This window comes from Leiobunum rupestre, chromosome 8, assembly GCF_980474605.1.
Source record: "Leiobunum rupestre chromosome 8, qqLeiRupe1.1.hap1, whole genome shotgun sequence".
NCBI classification, from domain to species: domain Eukaryota; kingdom Metazoa; phylum Arthropoda; class Arachnida; order Opiliones; family Sclerosomatidae; genus Leiobunum; species Leiobunum rupestre.
In genome coordinates, this window is record NC_143391.1 from 47,071,456 (window position 1) to 47,090,999 (window position 19,544).

Sequence of the window (19,544 nt, forward strand, 5' to 3'; positions counted from 1 at the left end):
CACTGAACTAAGGATTTGATTTTTTACGTCAAAAATTAAACTTATTTTCAACAATTTCAGTCAAACTAATTGGTTTAACTCAACTTAAACCTTTATAAATTGAGCATTTAACAATGCCAATTTGGTTTGACTGAACCGTACTTCTTATCATGATATAAAAAATAACCATTATTTTGTAAAAAAATTTGGGGGATTTTGTTCACTTCTTCCTGAGCCAACCATGCCTATACTGATCACAACTTCGGGATTTCTTATAGTCATAGTGACAAATTTTTACCATTATATCTGTATATAACAAATTTTGTTTATAAGAAAATAACCTTTAAGCTATAGTTGTAACTGAAGGCCTATTTTTAGTTAATCAGAGAAGTTTGCAAAACACATTGTATTTTCTCTCACACTTATTAACAAAGTTCAAGATTAGTTGATGAAGAAATTTGCATTTCAACATGGATTTGGTATATTCAGATGGCTCTCCCTAAATAAAAAAAATGCCCTTTCAAAAATACTTTCTTTCAGGTGTCAGGAAATGACAAATTTTAAAAATTATAGCCAAAAACGTAGCCATCTGTCTGTGATCACCTACTGGAAATTTTTCTGAAACCTTTTCTTTACACTCCTTTACCGACATGACTTTTGTGGACAAACAGTTCCTGTGACTGATCCCTAATTTTGGTAAAAATCTATTGTTTGGGTTACGTAAATATGACTTGGATTCACTCTCTGCCCTTTTTTTATTTGAAAAATGTAAAACCTCGCATACAAACATTTAAAGCAAATGATGTTGTACATCAAATTGAAACTCTTTAGCAATCCCTTAAAACCATAAAAGGTTGTACTCATAAATCTAAACACCATCCAAAAAAGTACCCATGCAAATAATTTAAGAAATTTGATTAAATATTTGGAATCTACACTGTTAACATCAAGTGGGAAATTTTTAGGAAAATGAACTAAAAATAGTCTTAGTCAACAAAATGTTTGACGGTAAGAAAATATCAACTCTTTTAAAAATGTGGTTTGTATTTAAAAGGACAACCACTTAGTAATTTTGTTTAAATTTCAGATTTGTTTATCATTTTGTTTACTTTTATGTGGATAAAATTTCATTTAAATCAGTTGGTTGACTTATGGTTGCACCAGTGAAAGTTAACATGGAATTGCTCAATAATTTATCTTTAAAGGAAATATAACCTCAGGTATTTGGTGTGGAACACCAACGTTTGCAGCTCTTGCATTTGGCTTTAAAAATATTTGGCGCTACTGTACAGGGAAAATTGAAGGGGTCTTCCTTAAAGATTGCTTTGCAAGTTGTAGTCCCTTTAAAGAAGAATGATATCATGCTGAAAGTGCCATCTTTTAATATCAAGTAAATAACACCAATTTCTAAGTCAACATAATTTTATTTCTTTTTACACTCAAATAAATAACATTACGGAGGTTTTCATTGTTAAGAAAATAAATGGAATCCTTTGTAAATAAAGGAACAAATTTTCTTATATTAAAACAAGAATCAGTTAATTACGGTTAAGAAAACCAATGGAAATCGACCTTCTACTGATCCTGTGGAAAGTAAGCATTACTGTTGAGATGGCCTTGCGTTTTGATGTTGATTGGTCAAGGAGTTTTGAAGGGAGGCCTGGTCCTTGAGATGCTTTTCAACCTACAAAATAAATTTTAAAAATCTTTTATATTTTGTTGATGGTGCCCTTTTTGGTTGCTCAAAGCCCGCAATTCCTTGAAATCAATGTTATAAATTTCTCATTGACTTTGGCTTGCCTCTGGCAATTTTAGACTGACATTCCAGACCCCTCCCATATTTTAAACGTGTTTCAATGTATTTATAATTTGTCCCTTTGTGTTATAATGTCTGGCTTTTTACTTTAATGTTATCATTAGTAACATATCTATAAATGATAGTCTGTCATAGAGCAATTGCAAATTGGACCTTTCCAAGTACAAGACTTTTCACACCCTACTTCCTTCATGGGAAAAATTACTTAAAATTTGAAAATAACTTCGTTCAGATATGAAGCGAGTGTTTGTAATAGGTATTTGTTACATTTGAATTATTTCAACTTTCAATAAACTGTCAAAAGGTCTGTTGATAATGTACATTACAGTTCAAAAGATCAGTAACAAATTACAAATTATGATTTACATGCTTTTTTGTGGAAAAGACTCTAATAAAATTATGATAGAGGAATAGGAAGTGTCCTATTTATGGGCGTTCCATTATCAATATTTAAAAAAATTTGCAACACCGGATGAATTAAATAACTACATTGAGTGTGAGAAGTCTTTCTTTTGGGTAGTGTTGCAACATCATGTAACAACTTACAATTTTCTTTTGGTGTCTAAGGCCTTTGCCTTTGGGTGAGACCATAAGTTTGTTCTCAAAACAAAACTTACAATTTTTTTAACATGATTGACAGCATCATTTTCCGGTGTTTTTCCTTTGCAATTTTCTGGTCTGTATGGGGGTGAAATAGTGACTTGACTCATTACAACAATGTTCTTTCCATTCCAAGATACCTCATTTATCCTGAAATTTTAAGAAAATACTTTCAGTTATAACACATTGAAATTTTACATTGAAATTTTAAAGTCACGCTTGTTTACTAATATGTCTGTGATCAGGAAATTCAAAAATTTATTGATATTTAGTTTAGAAGTTAATGAACAGAAATTATCATGTAATTTAAATTAGGGATGCACCGATATGGGTATAGCCGATATATCGGCTATTTGTGGATGATATATCAGCCAATATTAACAAAGCTATCTATCATTGTAAAAGACAATTCAATGCACTGTCACCATTTTATTCTAATTTTTTAAGGAAAAATGTTTGCAAAGAGAATATCCGAATGTTTCTTTTCATTTAACGTGATGCATATTTTCTATCACAAATCAAATGGTAAGTTAATAATTTTCTTAATTTTAAGTTTTTCCTGAAAATATTGGTTTTGTTTAAGCCAATATTGGCCACCCTTACCAAAAAATAAGTTGGTTTTTAGTTATTAAGTTGGTTTAAAGTAGGCTCAAGCTGCTAGCATATTTCAAGAAACTAGTTAAGGGGGTAATAAGTTGGTTTAGGGTGGTTTTAAGTTGGCTGGAAAATACTTATTTTTTTAAGTTGGTAATTAGTTGGTTTTAAGTAGTCTTTATTAAGCAAGTTTCAAGTTGCCTCTAAGTTGGCTTTAAGTTGCCTCCATTAACCAAAATCAGAGTTGGTTTTAAGTTGCCTCAATTAAGCGAAATCAGAGTTGGTTTTTAAGTAGCTTTAAGTTAGTATTTAGACAGCTTATTTTTTGGTAAGGGCAATACCGATATTAGAACAATAGGCCAATATATTGGTGCATCCCTAATTTAAATTTCAAAGACATATTTTTCATAAACCAATATAGGGGAGGGTCCATTTTAAGAACAATGCTATTGTCATCCTTAATTATTCCTCTAGTGAGATGGTTTTTTGGCATGTGTTTCTCTGAGTTCAACATCTGAAAGAGGCTCAATGGTGGTGGCTGTTATCCCTCAAGTGATGGGTAATGAGGACGGAAAGAGTTGGGGTCTTGAAAATGCATAATTAAAATGCATACATTATCGCTTTTGCTATACATTAACTTCTGCCCTAATTCGGAGAGATATCTATGGGTAATGAATAAGTTTTGTAAGTGGAACTGTACGTAATTATATCAAATTCTATTATTAATTCTTTATAGTAAGTAAGACTACTAGTTTAGATCTCCTATTTCATCAGCTATGAATTAACTATATAGAGTAGTGTCAGTGCTACATCACGCAACGTCACCCATACTTTTTCCTATAGAGAAAAAAACGCGGCTAAAATGGCGGCCATGGCCAAAGCTACGAGGTGATACTGCTCTATTAAATATAAAAAACTACTTACGTTTTTGTAATAGCCAAAAACAGTAGAACACCATCACGACTTACTCCAGCATTGACTGCTGCAATAACTTTTTGCCTTTCTTCAATCATTTGTTTTGCTCGGCTATTGAGCTGTTGAAATAAAACACTGGTTATTTACAAGAGTTCCAGGTTTTATAGTTATAGAACGCACTAATCTTGAAGTATTTCTTGTTGAATTGTGATCTTATAGCTATTTAATTGATTAAACTCCCTAAGATATTATGTTCCCTTTAAGAATCCCTTACCAAAAAATAAGTTGGATTTAGTTGGTATACACATTTTAGTTGACTTTAAGTTGGTTTTAAGTAGGCTCAAATGGTCAGAATATTCCAAATACCAACTTAAAGTATTTCCTAGACCACTTATTTTTTGGTAAGGGTAAGTGTTAGTAAAATGATAAAATCACAACTGAACCTTAACTGTCCCTAAATATGGGGAATAAAAGTTGATACAAATGGGGTCTACAACTCATGATAAAGAGTGAAGGGCAATTGCCCTGTAAAAGATAAGGTAGTAGGGTCAAAACCTCAACTGAAGCACATGATAATTATTAATTTATAAATATGAAATATTTTACTTTATCAATATTCAAAGGAAGCAATGGTACACATGGAGCTGCTGCTACAGCTTCCTGAGTTACTACTACATCCTCTACAAAGTTTAGGTTGACCATTTTGACATCGAACAAATTCGGTTTCCCGGGTACAATAGATGGTTTTCCTAACAATGTCGTTAAGGAAGACATAGCAACATTCTATTTCAAGTTTTTTTATGGATAATTCAATCATATTCAGTGTTTTATTAGTAAACAAGAATATATTTAGTTATACTTAAGCAGAATGACTGTGTTGAGATAATCTGCGGGCATCATGGGTCTAGTTTTCCCTTTACACATGAAGTGGATCCAAAAAACACCACTGTTGTGCACTTTGCGAATCTAAAGAGCTATATTTCATTTTTTTTAGGGGGAAAGAGCTTACTGAGAGTAAGGAGAAATGCTAAAAATCCTCTCTCAACATAGTTCTCCTCCATAAATATACAAAAATATATTCTGGATGTAACTGTACTAAATACAATATGCCTAATATAACAATAATGCATTTGAAAACACAGCAGAAAACTGTACTGAGGGACATATGTATATTGAAGCTTTGTGCCAATCTTAAAAATACCTTGAAAACAAAATAGTTATCAGCCTCTAAGGGTTGTGTATGCATTAGAAACAAAGAGGCCTAATATGTGTTTGTTTACATTTGTCTCTCTGATTTAAATAATGTGACATGCATTTACAGACAAACCATTTTTAAAGACTTGTTCCTACTATGGTAAAAAATAATGTGTTCTTCAGAATATATATAGCTGCATTTTCAATTGTCGCAAAATCAGTATAGTTAACACCATTTTATTACACAGAATGTTTTCCAGGCATTAACTTTTTAGTCAATTTAACTATTTAGACCAGAGTAGCTTAGGCTTAGACAAGAGTGGTGATGTCTCTGACCAAATTAGGACATACTTTGCGCACTTACAATGGTAAATGCTACAAGCTAATGCATCAGTAATATAGTTGTAAATATGTATGCATATTTTGTGTATGTTCCACCAAGTTTACATTTCATTATTAAAAAAATTTCAAGTGACATAGAATAGTACTTTGGTGGTGGGGCCCTTTAACACTGGTTTTTTAGCGTTATTACAGCTTTATTTAGAGCAACACTGGCCTGGAGAATTATAATGTAATACAACACATGCACCTTGGTGCTAGTTTCCCAATCAGCAGTAATTTTAATTTTTGGAACTTCACTGAAGTAATATTGTATTCAACATTTGAGATGGAATGTGAAAATTCCTATCTTCATTAATAAAATTAATAATTCTTTAACTGGAATTAAATGAAATGACTGAAAAAATATTATCATAAAATCCATTGTGAAATTGGGAAATTCATAGGACTTGGCTTATCTTAGGTCATTAAAAGATAAATTCCTGAAGTAGAAAATTTATGCTAAATAACATGAAAAGGATACTAAGTATTAGCATTTTCGTTTGGTAGTCAAAGGCCACAACTTCACCATCAATAACTTGCCCATGGCACGTTTTACAACTAACAGCACTGCCTATGCTGAAGTACTCCCCGTCGTCCGCCATAGCGGAATCCGTATATTTAACTTCTTTAGGGGCCATCGTCTGCTAGAATCTGGGTTTGTGATAATGGAACAAATTAAAAGCTTCGCTTAGGGACGGATTCACCCTTGCCAGAAGAGGAAAATAGTCGTCACCCTCTCCACCTAGCGGGTAAAAAATGCTCTAAGGATTAGATCTGAGTCTGACAGAGTTTAAAATAATTTTGTAAAATGTCTGGGATATAATTGAAAAAGGTAATTTAACAGTTATCTCTTATGAATGTAATAAAAAAATATCAGACTTAAAAACAGTGTTGTAGAAATATAGAAAAACTCTAGATAATAATACCACGCGTTTACGTCATTTTCATCAGCTGCTGAAATTGTATTACGGGAGGGTCGGGATCGAAAATAGATCTTTGTAACGATCAAATAGTTTTACCATAAAGGGACCATAGAAATCTCATGGGTACTATTTCTATGGAAGGGACTGTAAAAGATTACTTTATATCTAAGACCATTTACACCTGGACTACAATGCCAAAGTTATAACTCCGATTTCAGAGTGTCCGCTACAAAACACCACCAAGTGGAGAAAATCCGCGAATACCAAATACACCGTTTTTTTAAACCATCTGTCGGATCGAATTTTGAAAATGACTAAATAATTTGACCAAATAGCGCGATGTTGATAAATTTGGACCAAATTATTTTTTTTATTAAATTATTCTATCAAATATCAAATTTTAGTTTGAAAAAGGTTTTTAGTGTATTAAAGGATTTAAAGGGACTTCCAACAGATTCTCTAGTCAGTTTAAAATACATAATTCGGTCGCCGTTCGTTGTGAAGCCAAAGTTACGACCGAATGACAAATCTCATATCGACAAGGTCTTTCTTGAAAGTCCCTTTAACGGTTGTAGTATTACCGTTGCGTATGATTTAGTAGGTTTAACCAAGCTTAGAAAATACGTCACTTCTGCCTTTCGCTAATATTGCTAATGAGCAAAACGATTACAATACAGCTTCAGAAAATAAGACACTTCTTGATTTTTTCCACAAACTGCCACACGCCAGTAGCAGCTAGCTTACCTAGTACTCTAGTATCTATCCATTACCTAGTAGTAGCTGCCGTTTGACCTATCTTCCCAAAATATAACATTTGCCTCCTTATATCCAGTAAAGAAAGAGGCTCACTCGCCTCACTGGTCTAAATGCTGTATAAATATCTTAGAGTTCCAACTAGTCTAGATATTATGGAATCAACCCTCCCAAAATGGTTTCTTCCACTCTACATGGTGTTTCAAAAGTCAGTGCAATAAATTTGAGATGTTATAGGGGTTGAGTAAAGATGTTTGACTGTCTTTGTCGCGATCCTCTGCGACGAATAGGAAAAGCGCTAGAGAGCGTTAAAGTTTGGCCTAAAAACGCCTAAATGTAAGCTTTCAACGAACTTAAGAACCCAGATAAAAAACCGGTTTTAAAGGGGTAGTAGGAAATTTTACTACTACAAAAAACACCACATTGTCGAGTGCAAAACAGATTTATTTTTTAAAGTAAATGTTCAAATTGTCATCCTCCAGCTCCTAAACAAAGTCGGCAGCGACGAAGAAGCGATGTCCGTACGGACTGAAACACTCCAGCTGTGGTACGAATCTTTTCCGAAGCGGCGTGAATTCGTGCTACCAAATCCACTTCCGTCTCCACTGGTGTTTCGTAGACAAGTTCCTTCATCCAACCCCACAGAAAGAAGTCAAGTCAAGCGATCTTGCATGCCAATCCATCTCTCTGGATACTGAAAGTCGAGGAACGCTCGTACCCCCAATGAAAAGTGAGCCGGAGCCCCGTCATGCTGAAACCACATTTGTCTTAAAATTGCTAACGTCGTCTTCAAGAAGGTCAGGTAAGACGTCACGGAGGAAAACCATGTACGTCACCCCATTCAGTCTTGGCGGCAACAATTAACACGTCTCCTACGATTCCAGCCCACAAATTCACGCTAAATTTGTCTTGAAATCCACGAGTAAATGTCGCATGTAGATTTATGTGGGCCTATTCATGCTGGTTGTGCATGTTGAATACGCCCTCCCTCGAAAATGTGGCTTCGTCACTAAAATTACAGATGTTGGAAAAACGGGATCTTGGGCGGTACACTCGGAAAACCATCGTGCGAACTCAAGGCACAATGGGAAATCGGTCGCTTTAAGATCTTGCACCTTTTGCCGGTGATAAGGGTGCTGTCCGTCATCGTGAAGAACACGCCAAACGGAGGAATGATTGTACCCCAACGAATGCGCGACAGCACGTGTGCTGGTCGAAGGGTCGTTATGAAAGACCTGCAAGACATCCGCTTCCATCCGGGGGTTGCGCATATCCCTTGGGCGGCCAAGGTCGTTATTGAGTGCCTGAGGAAATATGGTAAATATCTTTCCTTCAAAATACCGTTCAAAGTAATTTCTTAACCTTGTTGTACCTGTCTCGCACAGTCGCTGATGGAGTAAAATTTCCTACTACCCCTTTAAAACCGGTTTTCTATCTGGGTTCTTATGTTCGATGAAAGCTTACATTTAGGCGTTTTTAGGCCAAACTTTAACGCTCTCTAGCGTTTTTCCTATTCGTCGCAGAGGATCGCTACAAAGACAGTCAAACAGTGGCGCCGATTCCATGGGGGTGGCAGGGCCGAAGCCCCCATTGGGAAAAATCAATGGGGGCTTTGACACATTCCTAAAACCGCCGATATTAAAGGCCGTTTACTTTTAAGCATCCGTAGCAAGAAAGTGTTGCCAGCAGCCTCATTCCAAGTTTATTAGTGAACTTCGGCCCCCATTGGGAAAAAAAGCGATCGGCCACTCAACCCCTATAACACCTCAAATGTATTGCACTGACTTCTGAAACACCCTGTAGATTGGGAGTCTTTTCATAACACTCTTTGCGGCGAAGGTGATTATGGAAAATCTCAGCTTATAGACTTGGCCCCACTTAGTCAATTTATCCACGATCACCTTACCCGTGGTTTCGAGAGCACGCCTGGACGTGCCCCAAAATAATGACTGCAAGTCATCCGCGAAAGCTTGGATTTGAGAATCCTCTGGATACTCAATCCTCAGTGCGCTATCCATTACCAGTGCATGAACCCTGAGGGCAGCCGCGGGTCAGTACTCTCCGTACACAGGTACTGCCTGCCCTCACCATTGCAACCCTATCCTTCAGATAGTTAACATAAAGCTCATAAATGTTCCTTAAACCGTGTAAGATTCCTGGAATCCACACATTGTCAAAAGCACCCTCGATATCTAAAGATATCAGACTGGTGTGACAATTATTGGCCTTGGACAGGGGTGAGGACACCCGTGGCGGAAGTATTCCGACCACCCGTTGGGGGATTAGTGGTCTTCCTCAAACGACCATCCACAAACTCTGCCTCCCAGACGCTTGGGATTACAGGAGTACGCCACTACTCCCGGCTTCGTTCATTTTGATAAGTTTATTTAAAAGCATAGCTCTGATCTGCTTGTGCAGACGACAACATAGACGATGTTTTTGAAAATTAAATAACCCTCTCCTCCAGTGGCGTAAATAGCGCCCCCGCAGACCCCGCAGCCAATAACTAGGGGGCCCCCCAAACGTTTATGATTAAAATCGGTGAAATTTAAAAGGGCCCAGAGTCGTTTTTCGCGGGGGGGGGGGGGGGCGTAGTTTCTAGTTACGCCACTGCTCTCCCCCTCTCCCCTCTCACAGCTTCCACAATAGTAAATTGTAATGTTGGTTAGCGAACATATTTCGTGCGTTTTCCTTTCTCCTAGATGGCTATACTGAGGGTAGAAACGAGGAAAATAGAAAAAAATAACAAGATGATCATTCCCGAAAGTTAACGGGTCGTGACAAACCTAATATTTTATATCAGAGATGTTACTTAAACCTTGGCTTAATATTATTAACCAACAATTTTAAATGAATTATTTAAAAAAAAGATATTAATATAAATAATTAAACATTTACATACCTTTTGTATGGTTTGGGTCAGTATAGTGGTTTCGGTCGTTAATGGTTGTTCATTTTTTTTGCGTTTGTACTGAAGAAGTCGTCGCTGTTTCTTGGGTGAGGGATTATTGATGGTTTTTATGACCGTAATGATTGGATCATAAGGATTATGGGAATGTGTCTTGGGATTGATGCTGATGGCGCGTTCCGAGGTACCAAAGGTTTGTTCCTTCACGGGCTCGTGCTTCCTGATTAGGATGTCTACATAAGCGATTCCCTGTTCGATGCGTCTTGGGGTTAGCACTTTTGCTGAATTCTCGAGGTAGATTGTGATTTTTCCATGGATGTCCAGCATTGTGGGGCGGGTTGATGGCACTTCGCTTCTTTTACCTTGTCTTATGGTTGGCATTGGTTCCGGGGTGGAGTCAGAAGTTGAAACTGTGGCTGGTCTCAAACCTCGTCCTCTACCTCGTCTTGGATGTGGTCCTGGTTCTTGTAATGCTGGTCACTGTTGCTGGCTTAGGGCCATCAGACATGGATGTTCTGAAACTTTACATTCCGACCTGTCGGAGACTGAAGGCGAAGCGTCTGTTCTATGGGACCGTGCTAGTTCACGATGTGCCTTTCTGCAGCCAACAGCACCTGGTCTCCTTCAAGAGATTCGATAGGATAGTCCGGAAGACTCTGGAGAAAAGTGGTTTTATTAAAATAGGAATACTCGGCCCAGTATCGATCATAGCTAAGATCCATTCCTCATTCCACAGAACTTTTATAAACATGAGACCCATCTTCCTTGCTTTGTCCGGGACGTTCTTCACTTGTGGTCGAGTTGTAGAAACGTCGGAAGTTGCAGTTATATCCTATTTTCGTATACTTGCAGTTTCTGATAATGCGTAAAAACTAGGGATCTGGTAGTCCTTTGTCGGTAAATTGGTATTTTGAATAATAGTATTTAGGTGATGAAATCTGGGAGAAGGTGTAGGATACACATTTCCTGAGGAATCCAGAGTAAATATTTGACAGTTTTCATCTTCATCTGGTTCCTCCGGAGATGTTTTAACGGATGATACGGGTGTCTTTGGTCCTGTTACCTCTGTTTTGTTAGGAGTCGAGTTTGGAACTCTGCAACAATCTCGCTTGTGATGATCGGAAGAGCTACATCCGAAACACCGATATCCTCCTTTGGTTGGTGGGAGGTGAAATTTAACATGACGAGCTGCAACATCGTGGTGATCACTCTGAAAATGTTTACCTCTCCGAGGGGACAAAGTCCCCTAGGAGGGGTTATACAACCACCGTGTCTGTCTGTGGGTCTGTGGGTCTGTCTGTCAGGCCTGCGAACGCGTTCGCATTTTCGGTGCAAAGTGTAATCACTGCGTACGCAGTTTCTCGAGATCTCTGCGTTCGCAGTTTCTCGAAGGTGACGGTGAGCATTAACGGATTCATTTGCGGTTTGGTTTGGATGGTGTTTTTTCGCTCACCGTCGTGACGGTTTGGTGTTTTACGTTTTTGTAATGTTTATGCGTAGGTTGTGAGTGTTGAATTTGTTGTGTTTGTGTTCTGATGGTTGTGCATGTTGAGTCTGTTGTGTTTATATGGGCGTTTTCTCTCCAACTTCTTCTTAATGACTTTGGGACGGACCGAGTGCTGAGTGAAATGCTACCTCTCAACGTCCAATGGCAGGTTTTCCACCACTTTTACACGGTATTCGTCTTAGTACCAATTTGCGATCGCATCGGGCGGGATTTGAACCCGAGACCTCCTGCTTGACAGGCGGACGTTCTACCACAGAACCACCGACACTTGTTACGCCTTATTGAAAATTAGACCTTCAGCTTTATCGGAAGCGTATTTAATAGAGTACGAAATTTTGGTTTAATTGAAATAGAATTGAAATTGAAATTATTGCATCGAAGAATTTCTAATTTAGCGTTTCTCTATTGATTAAAAACAAATGCGCCACCCAGGTTTCGAACCCAGACCATTCGGCTTGACAGTCGAGCGCTCTACCACAGAACCACCGATAGCTCCTTAGGTTCACTGAAATTAAGACACGCATCGTAAGCATAATAGGTAATAAAGTCTTTATTTATTAATGAATTTATGAAGGCCTAATCTGGTTTTTTTAAAGGTTAAATCTTGTTTTAGCGCAGGCAGCCGAGATAAGAGGGTTAAAGGGTAGACCCTGTGGGTGGTCCACTTTGTTAGTTTTTTTGTTATTTATTTACGGGTAGTTCAAAGGAGATAATTTAACGTTAATTGCTTTAAGAGCTGGCGGTTAGTCAAATGGCTCTCTGTGCTTTGTTGATGGTAAGGTTTTTGCTTCTTGTAAATATATTTGGTGTGGATATTTGGATATCTACGATTTCTAACGCAGTCAATGATTTCCTGGGTGTGAGAGTCATTATATGATATTGGAAATTGGACGGCATTGGTCTTTTTCATGCGGTATGTGTCACAACGTCAACTGGAAGTCTACGAGTGTTGAAATAAAATGAGCGTTAAAGATGCGGCAAGTATTTCGTAAGCGAGAAAAATACAAATACCATCTGTAGATATTTCTTTCATTAAAATTTGCTTAGTATTATATTCAACTGATAAACATGTACTGTAAAAAGGGTTAAATTCAATTGTGCATTGTTTTAGTAAGTCTAACTCGCTGTTGTAACTACTTAATTTATAATATTCTGAATAAATTAAACTCGATTGTTTCGTCTCAATTATTTAAATTAAAATTAAAATTTTATACCGGGCAGGGTTTGAACCGAGAATACGTTTTTCGTAAATAACTCTGAATTGCGGAGATATCTTTGGGGGTCGTGTCGAGAAATTAATACCACTAGGGACCATTCTTCCGAGGAGAGGTATATTTTGGCTTGCCAACTTGTTTTGGAATGGTATTATTTGAGGTATGATTGCTTGTAAGTCTCTTATGGTTGTAACTCGATGGAAGGATAACATATCGCGTCAAAGTCTGGAAGTAACCCGGCTTTAATTTCCCGTACTATCATGGCTTCACGAGGTCATTCCGTGACATCTAATTTATTATAGAGTTGAAGCATCCTTTTGACATACGTAACAGGTGCTTCAGATTCTTCTTGTTTACAGTCCTGTAACTGGTGCCAGATCCTGTCTGTAAAAGTACTATCTAAAAAATTTTGATCAAATAGTCTTTCAAATTCTGTCCAGGAATGCATCTGAACTGAATGTTGTCGGTACCAATACTTTGCTTGGCCTTCTAATAGTGTTTTCCATTGGGAACCTCCGAGCACTCCCGGAGTGCTCCAAAAACAAAATCGTATTCCATTGGGAAAAAAGGGGCAACTCCGAGAGGGAGGATCGTCTTCCATTGACCAAGGTACTCCCTCCCGGAGTGCTCCAGCTGCCCCAACTCAAGAGTCGGAGGGAAACAAGAGTGCTCCGAAAACGTTTCGTATTTCATTGGGAGCTACCAGGACGAATCCTCCGAGCGCCTCCTACAGAGAGCAGTGACGTCATTCAACAAATCCGGATGACACTCGGAGGTTTCCAATGGAAAACGCTATTACATTTATGGTAAAATGGTTAAAAGTTCATCATTTGTTAGTTGCATGGTGCGTTGGTATTCGAGGATAGAGTCTTTAAAATCTTTGGGGCTCGCATCGTCCTCTCCACTGAATCTGATAGGTGGCACCTTGATTGGGTTACGACGATATTGAGGTTGCATGGATGGATTCTGCATTGGTACTGGTACATACTGTATGGGACCCTGAGAGAGGTCGGAATACCCAGGTGGTCGAACCCTTCCTCCTACTGTACTTGCGTTAGGGGGAACGTTATAGGGATAGTTAGACCCTACTGAATATTCATGAGAGACACTAGGAACATTAAAACCCTGGCTAAATACAGTCTGTGGCATTGTTGGTAGACTATATCTAAAATAACTTGAATTTGTTGGCATAGCACTAGAACCATTTGATAATGTGGCAAAATGTGTGTAAAGTCAGTAAAGTGCGAAATTTACGGTTGACTCTGCCCGCCTCGGCCAAGACCGAGTGAGGGGTTGGGGGGAATGAAAAGGATGCTCAATTTTCTTTTTTTTTACCACCGAACTTTGGAGCCCCGTTAATTGGTTGATTTTGAGACATATTAAAAACATTTTGGGAAATATTGGGTACCCTTGACGTCGCTTGTGATCCCGCATACTGCGAATAGTCATAAGGATTCTGCCAATATGGGATTCTATTTCCACTAGTTAACATTTAAGTTATCGCTAAAACTTTGAGTACTGCGTCTGGGTGGAGCATTTTGCATTGCGGTCGAAAATATCGGCCCAGTATTTATTGGGGTTGTATATTCACTAGTAACCAGGTTGGGTTGGGAAGAAATTGGAGACCCCCAATTACGTTGTATATTGGTAGCAGTGGTTTCGGTTCCCTGCTCTCTTCTAGTTGACTCGAATATTGACGGTATTTTGCCGCTTTTAATTTGAGGGAACAAATTGGATTTGGTTGGACGTAACTCAGAGATTCTTTTGGGTACGGAATTCCCATTTCCTCTAGGGCTAGCGAAATTCCATTGCTCGAACTGGTTTACCAATTCTGGAGGTACCCGAAAGGGTCTATTCTATCGAGGAATTCGGTTGTTTCCCTTACTCTTTCATTATTCACGATTGCCTGGGGGCTATTAATATCTTCCTCGGAAGATAGACAATGTGTCGCTCCCCTGGGAAGCGTCCACTCTATGATAACACTTTATTACAATTTACAAATTTGTTATTTGACTTCACTTATCCGACCGTGTAACAATATGACTGTTAATCTAAGGATCCTGTCGATATTACGACACTATAACTTTCAGAGGGGGGTGGGGAGTCGTGGAGATCGGAAAGGATGGAAGATTCAAAAAGTTCCAACAGTAACTTTAATATTCTGACCCACGCACTAAACTCGAGGGAAATTTAAATACTTATTTCCCCGTGACATATGTATCGAATTTATTTGTTCGGTATCCTTAGAGTCGGAATTGTCACAGTGTAGGTAAATTAAATCAATCTGGATTCCTCAGGAAATGTGTATCCTACACCTACTCCTAGGTTTCATCACCTAAATACTATTATTCAAAATAGCAATATCCAGATCCCTAGTTTTTCCGTATTATCAGAATCTGCAAGTATACGAAAAGAGGATATCACTGCCACTTCCGACGTTTCTACAACTCCGCCACAAGTAGAGAACGTCCCGGACAAAGCAAGGAAGAAGGGTCTCATGTTTCTAAAAGTTATGTGGAATGAAGAATGGATCGCAGCTATGATCGATACTGGGGCTGAGTTTTCCTATTTCAATCAAACCACTTTTCTCCAGAGTCTTCCGGACTATCCTATCGAATCTTTTGAAGTAGACCAGGTGCAGTTGGCTGCAGAAGGGCACATCGTGAAAATACACGGTACCATAAAACAGACGTTTCGCCTTCAGTCTCCGACAGGTCCGAATGTAAAGTTTCAATTCCATCTATTGGAAGAACTCATGGCACCTGGGATCGGATTGGCTTTTCCACATGAGAGCTAATATCGACTACAATAGACAGTTATTGTCTGTAACATACAACGGGTTCAGCTGGACTGTTCCTATTAAGGGTGGTTAGGCTACCAGAAAAAAAAATCCGACGTCCCCGTGACTTCCGTTCAGAAATTATGGGCACTGATCGATCAAAAGGTAAATCCATTTGAAATTCATGACAGAAAACCAAGTGTAACCGTGGTCAACAAAAGCCCGGGTGTAAGAACTATTCCCAAGGACAGCCAAAGCCAGATCAATCCTCACAAGAAAGATGTAGAGGAAACGACAAACCATAGTATACTATCCATTAAATTTAATTCATTTCTAATGACTTTTTCGAATTACGATATAGAAGACCAAACTACGAAGCCCAATGAAACGGTTTCCCTCATTCGTGGATCACCAGAACATCCGTGTCTGACGGCCCTAAGCAAGCAACAGTGGCCAGCATTACAAGAACCAGGACCACATCCCAGACGAGGTAGACGACGAGGTTTGAGACCAGCCACAGTTTCAACTTCTGACTCCACCCCGGAACCAATGCCCTAAAGGAAGGGAGTGCCATCAACCCGCCCCAAAATCATGGAAATCCATGGAAAAATCCCAATCTACCTGGAGAATTCAGCTAAAGGGCCGAATATTTGGTTGCTAAGCCCACGAGGCATCGAACAGGGAATCGCTAATGTAGACATCCTAATCAGGAAGCACGAGCCCGAGAAGGAACAAACCTTTGGTACCTCGGAACGCACCATCAGCATCAATCCCAAGACTCATTCCCATAATCCTTATGATCCAATCATTCCGGTCATAAAAACCATCAGTTATCCCTCACCCAAGAAACAGCGACGACTTCTTCAGTACAAACGCAAAAAAAATTAACAACCATTAACGACCGAAACCACTATACTTACCCAAACCATGAATTCATTATGAACAATGTATAAAACTTTCAGAACTCTCCTTTTCTCATTATTCGCAAGTGTTTAATATAGCTAGGACTTCAGTATTCATTCTAAATATCAGTATACCCCTCAAGTTAATTTATTTTTATGTTCGAGGACGAACAGGGTTTAAAGGGGGGGGGGGGGGAGAGAAATCACGACCCGTTAATTTTCGGGAGTGATCATCTTGTTATTTAAAAAAAAATAATAATCTTGCCTATTCTGGCAGCCCCGTAGTTTTGTTTTGTTTACTTAACCTGATAAGATAAGGTTTATTTGGTATATAAAGCCAAGTCAGCTTTAATTAGGCAGTCAGTTTTATTTCAAGCGTTTCAAGTTTTTAGTGATCAGGATGTGGTACATAGCATCCGGTGACGCGGTTCGACGTGAAGGTTAAAGGGCACGGTATTGGTGAGGGTATTTCGCGTCGGATATTCGTGGTTCTTCGTGATAATTCTTGGTGTAGAGAAATATGTGCGGTTCGTTCCTTGGTTTAAGGACGGTTACTTGAAGAACGATAAGTACTTTTAAACTTCTGTTTTTTTTTTCATTCTTTTTTTTCTTAAGTGTATTGTGTATAAATTTAACTTCATCAGGTTCCATCCAAGCTAAACCTCTTCACTCCGTAAACCAGTAATCAGAAATTACAATTGTCAATGTTCACTTTTTAATAAGATTCGGACAACCATAGCCAATCTATTTAAATAATTACCAACCAAAGCTACCCCTGCTAAATTCATTGTTCACCCCAAAGAGCCCACCATAGCCTAGAAGTATTAAGAATCTTAAGATAATTACCAATGTTTATATAATATCATAATGAATTTGATGCAACTAACAAGGAGACGACCCGAGGTGTTACACACCGATTTTGTTCAAACTCGGTGGATTGGTAGACCTTCATGTAACTTGAAAAATCCTAAAGGGGATTTTATTCAATGGGCAACGGTTTTGCCATGGCAACGAAAAATGTTTTTCACAACATAAAATAACATGGGATTTTGACCGATTTCCCTATGAAAAAAAAATTAAAAAATTGATAAAAATGTGACCAATTTTGGTATTTTTTTTTTTTCAATTTTGTAAAATGTTTCACAGGGGGGACTGGGCCCCTAAGAATTTTGTGGCCCTTAGTGGGAACCTTGGATTGACCATATTTCGCAAAAGTGGTGAAATCGAAAAAACCCAAAATTTTCTAGGAAGCGAGAAGAGCAAGGTCGTTTTATTGTTGCGGCTCTCGTCGCGTTTTTTGGACCCCCTACTGACACGTGCATGCCTGGGATATTTCCGTAAATTCCCATAACCCCCTTTCTTTTCAACTTTCTCTCAATTTCCGCTACCTTCCTCCCGAATCTATATGTTTATGGTCTACTACCTTTTTGAGTAAACAAATGGATTTTGAAAGATTTTTTCCAGAAAAACGTTTCTTCGCAATAAAACAAATTTCTAGAGAGAATGAAAATTCATAAATTAAAATATGAGGCTTCTTAATTATGAATATGTGGCCCTTTTAATATCAATATGTGGCCCCTCTCAGAAATGCACGAGGGCTAAAGCCCACTTCAGCCCACCCTTAGCGCCGCTACTGGACTTGGCTTTATATACTAAATAAACCTTATCTTATCAGGTTACGTAAACAAACAAAACTACGGGGCTGCCAGAATAGGTAAGATTAATTATACAGAAAGAAACAATATTATGATTCTCGACCCTGCCTGGCACCTAGGAGGATTCAAGTGTACCTGGAGAAGAAATTTGTATTCCCCCGACCAATGCCTCGCGGCTCGGCTACAGCTGTCGCCCCGTGTGTCAAATACTTGGACATAACGTTTTTAGCGCCACCTACAAAGCTTCAAAGTAACCTAGGAGCTACCAAAACATTTGTCTGCTAGACAGTATTTTGAACTTTAACGGTTTTTAGCCGTTTTAGCTTAGGCCACGTCGAAGAAATTTGCCCAAAAACTATATAATTTCATAAAAAGTTGCAATGAATGTTAAGTTTTAAATTTAATTATGGGAAATATTGTTGCTTTGACAACTGTCGTAGCGATTCTAGGTAACATGAAAATATAATTTTTTATCCAGGTCCTAAACCAAACACGTGGTCATAGTTCACATTTTCCCCACTAGATGGCTCCGTTGTAGTTTAATGTCCAAGGGTTTAAGGCTTTGAGTAGCCTCTCTCGTGGCCCCCCGAATTCTTCTCCAGGTACACTAGAATCCTCCTAGCTGGCACGCCATCGTTCAGCCACGTGACATTTTATAGTTTTACTAGTTTCCGATAGGTGGTGTTTTCCAGGCGCTCTCCCCCGCGTCTGCTAGTTCTGCCTAGCGTGCGAGCCCCCCGTAAAATCGGGGGTCTATCCTATCAAAAGGGACAGTATAGTCCCTATGCAAGGTCCGGGCTAGAAACACTTCTTTTTCCATCTTCTCGTCGCAGACCGTTCTACAGCGAAACCTACTGAACCGATTAAAATTAAATTTCGTATACAGTTTCAAATTAAGCTTCCATTGTGTCCTTCCAAAGGAAATGTTTCTATCTGGTATAGTTCTTGAGCTACGGCGACAAATGTACAGTTCAGCGAGTCGGTAACGAAACCATGGAGTAATAAACACATAAGAAGTACTAAACCAGAGCGACCAGCGATTTCAAAAAATTAATCCAAAAGGTTTGAGGGTTCATTCTAGGTGAAAACGTGGCGCTGTGTTCGAAAAAATAGTCTTGGAAGTCGCAGATTGGACAGTTAGCTGCCAGAGGGCGTTAAAGGTCAAAATGCCCGCTATGACGGATATACTTCGAAACTATGTATGCAACATATTTATAGGTGGATTGTAGGTAAAAGGGACGCTGAGTTCGAAAACAATAGCCTAGCGAGTGTCAGGCTGGAGGTTGTCCGCCGTAGGGCGGTCAAGGTCAAAATGGCCGATACTAGGGAAATAGATTAAACATTCGAATGCTACTGATTTATAGGTTGTTTCTAAGTGAAACAGGTGCAGTGAGTTCGTAGTGTCTCTCCAGTGTCAGCGTGGG

General features: G+C 38.6%; 1 protein-coding gene across 1 annotated transcript; it reads right to left on the bottom strand.

Annotated features, from left to right (window-relative positions):
- Positions 1 to 1,383: 1,383 nt before the first annotated feature.
- LOC149933539 (protein LSM12-like) lies at positions 1,384 to 6,176 on the bottom strand. The gene is made up of 5 exons (XM_090155636.1): positions 5,961 to 6,176; positions 4,511 to 4,653; positions 3,914 to 4,023; positions 2,413 to 2,545; positions 1,384 to 1,663 (listed from the first exon to the last, which is right to left on the bottom strand). Exons 1-5 carry the CDS (start codon positions 6,115 to 6,117, stop codon positions 1,580 to 1,582), a joined length of 627 nt encoding a protein of 208 aa, XP_090011762.1. The 5' UTR covers positions 6,118 to 6,176; the 3' UTR covers positions 1,384 to 1,579.
- Between the last annotated feature and the right edge of the window lie 13,368 nt (positions 6,177 to 19,544).